The sequence below is a fragment of the Herpailurus yagouaroundi genome, unplaced genomic scaffold, assembly GCF_014898765.1.
Source record: "Herpailurus yagouaroundi ecotype Mexico unplaced genomic scaffold, PumYag 186, whole genome shotgun sequence".
Lineage (NCBI taxonomy): Eukaryota > Metazoa > Chordata > Mammalia > Carnivora > Felidae > Herpailurus > Herpailurus yagouaroundi.
The window spans coordinates 45,200,032-45,208,043 of NW_024412417.1; the positions used below are offsets into that span (position 1 = coordinate 45,200,032).

The following is an 8,012-nucleotide window of genomic DNA, read 5'->3' on the forward strand; positions in this document are numbered from 1 at the left end:
GTGCTTCTGGAGACTGAGGACGTACCAATCACCCACTTTATGGGAAGTGCCCAGCTGTGGGCAGCTTGGGGCACACTCAACATTGGCAGGCAAATGACACGGAGTAACCAATGGCAGATGACAGATTTTTAGCACACGGGTGTGCACCGATTTTCAGGGAAGGAGCAACTACCTGCATTGAAGGTCAGACATGTCTTGATAGCGGGGATGAGTGGCCACGTAGGCAAGAAGCTAGAAATGGGACTGTCACGGTTCACCTCTCTGGGTCCTCCCAGCACTTACAGCGCTTAAGGCCAGGGCCATCGCCGTTTGCCCCCCACAATGTTCTTCTGTGACAGAAAGAACTAGGGAGCCCAGAGGAAGGCATCCCTGAGTCCATCAAGGGACAAAGGGTCAAGAGCGGCTTTTGAAGGATGAGGGAGAAGCCCCCTTCTCCACCTGCATGCTGGAAAGCAGCAGGGAGACCTTCCAGGTAGCAGGAACAGCAGCGGCAAAGGCTCAGAGGTGGGAATCTGCCTGGGCATGTTTTCTTGATTTTCTTGATCAAAATGAAAGGTTACTTAGCCACGGCAGGTAGGCTGCTTTATGGTATCAGAACCAAAAAATCTGTGTTATAGAACCGGCCGGTGTAAAGATCTCAAAGATAGAGGTCAGAATCACAGTCTTTAATAGCCAAGAGCACTGCCATAAAACCAATAACAGTTCTATGATTATTAATGATAGGAAAGGCTCAGCGATCATTAATACTCATTGAGCAGCTATCAGGTGCCAGAGCACCCTAACTAGCTTACAGGATCCTTACAACAATCCTACTGGGTTCTACCTGCCAGCCAGCTTTGAAATCGATAAAAGCAGATCTCTGTGCTTCATGTGTATTTATAGCTGGATCACCCCTACAGATGTTTAGGGAAAAGATGGCTGGTGTTTCCACAGCACAGCAAAGAGCTCCGTGTCAGAAGTCAGAAATAGCAGGGTGGTGTTGGGCTTCGGTATCTAGGGACTCATGGACACCTCCAGAAGCTTCCACTAGTCTCACCAACACGAGAACCATGTTTAATGTGACTTCTCTTTCTACAATGAGAGGGGTAATCACAGAGGTCTCAAGAGAGCCAAACACCTCAAATGCATTAATCATGGCTACACATCTCCAGTGTTTTCTTGCCTAAAATTCCCTAACCTGAGCAAATCAGCAGACGGAAGCAGATCATGGGTCCGTTCCCCAAGACAACTGGCCTGGACTCTTCAAAATGGCAATCTCCCAAAAGAAAAAAATGGTGAGAAAGAATGTCCTAGATTGGGCAAATCTGGGCCAACCAGACAGGCAACATGGAACGTGACCTTGGGCTGTCTGTCCGATTCACAAGAAAGCTCCGGAGGACGTTTCTGGGACAATCGGGGAAATGTGGATGCTATATTTGAGATATTATTAGTGTACGAATGCTAACTTTCCTAAGGTGTTAAGGGCACTGTTCTCTAGGACAATGCTCTCGTTCCCAGGAGATCAGCAATTTTTTCTTTGGCTGATCCACCTAAATGTTCCAGACCCCACTTCATTCTCCACATACCTCAGCATGGGCATGAGGGCATGGGAAGGGTGGGAGAGGTAAGCAAATGTCACAAAGTACCAAACATTGGGGAGTCTGGGTGACAGGTATACGGCAATTCAGCATGCTGTTCTCTCAACTTTAATCTGGAACTTTCAAAACAGTCGGTGGGGAGAATCATGCAAACAAGATCTCCCCCCACCCCACCCCACCCCCCAACAGCAGCGCCTACCAAGGTGTGCGGTCAAGAACGTACGGGTCCTGGTTCACGTGATGACCTCTGTTCTCGGTGTCACCACATGTCCCTCTCTGTCTCCCCAGCACCCTGCCAAACCAAATCGTTGCTGGCATTCTTTCTGGTGTCCTGACCTTCAAATATGCCCATTGATGGGGGCACCCAGGGCACACGTCTTCGTGGGTCAAATTCATTTTGTGCTAAGTGCTCATCAATCCCACCCAAGCTGTCCCGTCGTGTTATGGGACAGTAAGAGGTCTGGGAAGGTCCTATGACTTCTGGGGGCCCAGCGAAGCAGCAGGTATGCACCAGGTCCCTGCCCTGCCAACCCTTCCTCTACTGGGAGGCGTCCAGAGTCCCACACAAGCCATTACCGGAGGAAACCCACATCAGAGCCCCAGCAGCAGGCCTGCACGTGACACGCGCCCAGTCTGACACCCCTCTTGGAGCACTTCAGAAGGTGGTACCCGTCACACTAGTAGAATGGATGCATTCCAACACAGACCTCAGACCTCATGCCTCTGTGGATGCCCGTAACTGGTATCTTAATTAGGGCCAATTATTTAAAAAGACTGCGTAAAGAAATAGGGCCATAGACCTCAGTGGTGGGTGGCTTTCCTCCTCTGATCATCTGTGCTCTTACCTCCCTCTCCAAGTCAATGTGCGCACACAGTGAACGCCCTCTAACCCGTTCCTTCCAGCTGCTAGTGATCGTTGCTAGGAATCAGGATCCACAAGGCTTTCAGATCTAGGTGAGGCAGAGAAAAACGACCTCCTAGACTTATTGGTGGGTTTCTGAGTTACTGTCCAGACGGTTCCCCACTCAAGGCCCCTTGCACAGAGAAGAAATAGCCAAGGTTCTGCAGTCACCCTCCCCTTTTTACAGATGGGGTTTCAGCACCTGCAAAGGTGGGCCTCCTGGCCAACAGCCTGGGTCCATCCGCTTCCTCTCCCAGTGGGGATCTTTGGGCTGCAAATGACCTGCTGTGATCATGCCCAGTGCAGGCAGCTCTTCCCCATCAGTGATGCACGGCAGGAGCACAACAGATGCTGCAGGGAGCACCGGGCAGCTGACTGCGCTGAAGGGTCTGCTGCCTGGGTTTCAAGACAAAGGGGTGTGGGTGGGAAGAGACCCGATCCCAGCTCCGGGGCTAAGCAGGCATCTCAAAAACCCAGACAGTGGGTTCACTCTGAGGTAAATGAGAGTCTAACAGTCCCGTGGTGTGATAGCACCTTCCACCCAGCAAGGGTGTGGTGAAGAGGGAAACAGGGAAGGTCTCTAGAAAGCACCCAGACCTGTTTGGGACCATTAGGGCCACTGCCCACCCCGTCTTTGGTGGAGTGGATGGATTAAGATCTCCTAGGCGGAAAACGTTCGAGCAAGAGTCCAAAAGCTCTTGAAGGATCTACAAGGCATATTGACTTTTAGACCCTGCTTCTAGAACTGGGTGGCCAGCCAGTCCCCTGTCTCAGCTCGTCCTAACTGAAGCTGAAGCCTGCCTCCAAACTCCTGTGACTTCTCCCCTTCGCCGAGTGGGCACTGCTACCTGGAAGGGTGTGAGAAGCCTGACTCCGGAAAGAAGTCACCAGGCATGAGAGGGAGGAACAGAGACTCCTTGAGGTGCTGAGGGACCTTGGGGGTATAAGCAACAGCAGTGACCGAAGAGCCAGAAAGAAAGCAGGAGAAACCCACAAGAAGACCAAGGGCCTGGCTGGCTGACCTGAGATGCCAGCTCACTCTTTCTGCACCTCAACTCTTCCCCCACCCCCCGAAAAATGAGGGATCTCGGTGAGGTGACTCAGACTAAGCTTCCTCTTGGCTTTTTGAGGATTCTTGTGCTGACTGAGCAGGTCTCAGGTGCCCAAGCCCTAGATGGAGAGTCCTCAGACCCATTTTATTGGAAGAGAAGGACCCTGGAGGCCCTTGACTCACTGTCCCCAAGAGAGCACCTCATTGGTGCGCATGGAGAACTCCTTGGCCAGAGACCACGGTAGCGAACCGCTGGGCCATCACCTAAGAAAGAGATGGCCGTCACAAAAGAAGCAAAGCTAGGTTCCCCTCTGTCCCCTCAATATACCAGCATGAAAAAGGATGTTTAACTTTGGAAGAGAAGACTCACTGATTGTCCTTCAGAGGGCTGAACAGTCGCCAAGGACAGAGAAATAAGAGGGATATGGCAGGACAGGTTCCATGCTGCTTCCAATATTTAAGTTGGTGGTCATCACTGAACAGCAAAAACTCCATCCTACGATCCTTAATCCTATACAGAACAGTCAACTCTATGGAAATATAGAATATGGAATGTTTTCCCAATCTCCCCAAGAAAGGAGGAGCTCTCTGTCACTGGAGGCATTTAAGTAGAAGGCCACTTTAAATGGATATTTGAGTCCGGAAACCAGCTCTGAATGAAGAGTTGAGCCCATGCTCCTCTGACTCCAGAGTCCTGGTGCACCTACCTGTGGACAGAGAGGCAGGTGCCCTCAGTAGAGGGTCTAACGAGGACACCGTGGTGTGGTGTGGTGGGGTCCGCTTCCTGGACCAGGACCAGCTCTGGGACATTGAGCAAACCCCTCACCCTCTCAGTACCTCAGTCTCCTCTCTAGATCAAAGACCTCTGAGGACACACCTTACAAAGGTTTTGATGAGAAACCTCACACTTCTTCTAAGCGGACTCCTCCAATACATGAAGCACTCTGCAAGGATGGGCTAGTATTTTCATACCCGTGACCCCCTATCACCAAAAATTTCTTCCGATGGGGAAAAAAAATTAACTGCTTCTATTTTCTGGACAAATTTTTATCCCTAAAATATGCATCTATTCAAAATGAGTGCATTGAGACAACCTTGAAGGTTGAGAACGGTCTATTCTGGCCTCGAGAGGCTGTGGTTCCCGGACCCCTTCCTCAGGCTCTGTGTCCTGACGCAGGCGCCATTTTCAACATGTGACATAAACACTGCAGTATCTGCCTCTTTGGAGGAGCCTGCACTGCTGCATTTCAGTCCAGTGGCCCAGGTGCTTGGGACTGGTGGCATTTAGTGCCCTCTCCTTTCAGGAAGCTTGAAGGTCCACTCTTTCTAGGGAGATCCTCCCTTCTGGGAGATCCCACGGGGCCTCCCACTGCTGCTTCTGGGCAAAGCAGTTAAAGCCCTTTTCTATCCAAGAGCCGTGACCTTTGAGTTTATGTAGAAGCCATGGGAGGATAGGTGAGTTTTACAAATGACAGGGGTGGTGGCCAGGCAAATGAAAGGCACCAGACTTTCCTTTACTCCTGTCATTGAAAAGGCCTGCAACATGCCATATTCAATGACCTAGTTGCCCCCAGGAGACGAACAGGCCTTCCCATTGAGCCATCTAAAGGGAGGGTGGGGAGGAATTTCTCCACTCCTCAGGAAAACCATCCCTGGAGATCGACAAGTTCCCAACAGGCCAAGACACCACCCTTACCTCCAAACGCTTCCTGAGACCAACACAGACTTGCCCTTATTTACAAATCAAATGCAATTAGAGACCGTCTTTCTTGAACTACATACATACATATATATATATAGTTTTAAACAAGGAATGCCCTGTCATTTTTTTATTAGGAAAAGAAACCACATCCACGAATACCCATTCTCATCCAAGCATCCCACACTGTGATTCTTACTTATGCAGATCGATGCTGCATAACCCACCATCACCACCATGTAAGTGAGAGGGAAATAACAAAATAGGTTCTCTGAGGTTCCAACAATTTTCCAGTTTCCCCTGACGCTTCCAGTTGTGCGGTAAATTGTTGGAACTGGAGATGATAAAATTAAAAATGTCTTTAATTCGTATTATTCTTGGCTTTTGATTAATTCTGCTGCTAGTTCTGTTTTCTTGCGTTGATAATGCATACCAGTTTTAACAAAGTGCATGCTTTTAAAAAATTTTTGAACTGGCAAGCTAAGATGATCCGTATCTTCCTTCCCACCCACCCCCGAAAAAGAAGTTAATATAATTTAGAACGTAGCGTCTAAAGAATATGGTCATGACACATCTGGGATAGGGCCTGCTTATGGAGCATGCTTGATTTGGCAGAATGGTAAATCAAAAGCCTCGTGGGTTTTGTTTTCCCATTTTTGTTTGGAAGCAGCTGAAAGCAGGTTCTTAACAGAACTGTGTCGTGGAAAAGAAAAATTAATACCTGCCACTTTCCGCTTTGTCACACGATACACATACACACACACACACACACACAGGTACACGGGCGTGTGCACTCACTCACACACCATCCGCGCACGCACACCCACCCAGTGCTCGGGAGGACGAGAGGGAGGAAGTTAGGGCAGACACCACGTCGGTGGTCCCTGGCCGGCTGGCAGCCTGGGGGGCAACTTTGGGTCGGATATATTCTCTCAGCTCTGCCTGGTGGTCTTGGTCTCACACCTGTCCTGGGAGAGCCACCCCAGAGGTGGGGCAGGCTGGGGAGGGGTGTAAGGCATTCTTCGCTGGGAAGGAAGGGAGGAAGGAATCCATGCTTCATGCTCAGACGCGAGTCTCAGAGGGAGTCGGGCCTTTCTCTCCCCTTGGGCCTGCTCTGTCTCGCCGGGGGCGGTGGGGGAGGACGAGAAACCTGGGGGGGGAGGGAAAAAGAAGGAGGGAAGGTAATCGTGACCATGACCATCACAACCAAGGATGCCCGGAACGAATAAATGAGAACGAAAAGACGAGGTGGGCCGGTGGCACTTGACGTCACGGAGGACAAGCGACTTTTCCCGCCTGCCCGGCATGCCCCGCACCCTAAACGGACTTCCGCCGTCGCATCAGCCTGTGGTTGTCGGTAAAGCTGTGTAACCCGGGGGAGGTGGAGCTGATGGGGGAGGGGAAGAGGCTGTTTTTCAACGTGCTTGGTGAGATCTCCTCGATCTTGTACGAGATGGAGTGGAAGTACTGGGGGGCGAGCTTGGCGCTGAAGGAGTTCTGCTGGGCGGCTGGGCGGCCCCCGTACTCCTGCGGGCGGTAGCAGGTGCAGGAGCACACGTACTGCAGGTCCGGCGCGTCCGCCTTGTAGCGGGGCCGGCCCTGCCGCGCCTCCTCGGGGATGTGGATGACCATGCTGTTGCGGTTCCCGGCCAGGGACGCCCTCTCCTCGGCGTCCCGTCGCTCGTCCTCGCTGTTCATGGTCAAGAACCTGAGGACCACCAGGTTGAGGAAGGCGCCGATGACCGTCAGCCCCACCAGGATGTACATGAAGCTGAAGGCCACGTAGAGCGGCTTCTTCTGCAGGGCGCCCTTGGTCTGCAGGGCCACGTAGTCCCCGAACCCGATGGTAGTCAACGTGATGAAACAGTAGTAATAGGCGTGGAAAAAACTCCACTCCTCGCACTGGGAGAACGCGGCCGCGCCGATGCACAGCGTCCCCATGCAGGAGAAGAAGCCCACGGTCACCATGTTCTCCATGGACACCTCCGTGTTGCGCATCCCGCAGCACCTCTTGATGCGCTTCAGCAGGTAGCGCACAAAGGTGTTCATCCGCTCGCCCAGGCTCTGGAACATGACCAGTGTCAGCGGGATGCCCAGCACCGCGTAGAACATGCAGAAGGCCTTGCCCGCGTCGGTGCCCGGGGCCGCGTGCCCATAACCTGAGGGGAGGGGTAAGAAAACAGGGAGAAGGCGTGAGGCGAGGCCCCATGAGCTCTGGGGTGGGGTCGCACTTGGGCACCTCCGTTGGGGTGGGGCTGGGACAGACAGGGAGGGAGAGAGGAGGACGAGGGGGAGCCGGGGAAGAGAGGTCGCTGGAGGCTGGGGCTGGGAAGACGGTGGAGGCCGGGAGAGGGGGGGAGAGGAACAAGGAAGAATTGGTCAAGGGTCCTTTGCAATTCAGGGGTGGGGGGGGGACTTGGGGGCGGTTCATCTGGGGCCCTTCAGAGGGGCGCGGAGGGCCTTTCCCTGCTCCTCTTAGAGCAAAGCAAAGCTTGAAAAGGAGAAGCCGCACCCCCACTAACGAGAAGACTGCAGAAGGAGTGAGCCCAAGGGAGAATATTCCATATGCCCACCATGCGACACCAGTGCCGCTGCCTCTCTGCTGAGTCCTGGTCCTACGGTGCCTCGTTCTGACCTCCTAACAACCTTCCAAGCCCAGCACGACGAGTCCAACACCAAGGGCGGGAAAACGGAGTCAGTTACTTCATAGCAGGATAACTTGATTTCTTCAGAGCTGGGATTTGAGCCCAGAGTTTTCAGGCACCAAGAATAAGGTGGATGTTG

At 52.5% G+C, this 8,012-nt stretch overlaps 1 protein-coding gene across 1 annotated transcript; it reads right to left on the bottom strand.

Annotated features, from left to right (window-relative positions):
* Positions 1–3,455: 3,455 nt before the first annotated feature.
* KCNK9 (potassium two pore domain channel subfamily K member 9) lies at positions 3,456–7,580 on the bottom strand (the record flags this gene model as incomplete). Its single annotated transcript, XM_040494621.1, has 1 exon — positions 3,456–7,580. A coding segment is annotated over one exon (1,035 nt), but the record flags the coding sequence as incomplete, so codon positions are not given.
* Between the last annotated feature and the right edge of the window lie 432 nt (positions 7,581–8,012).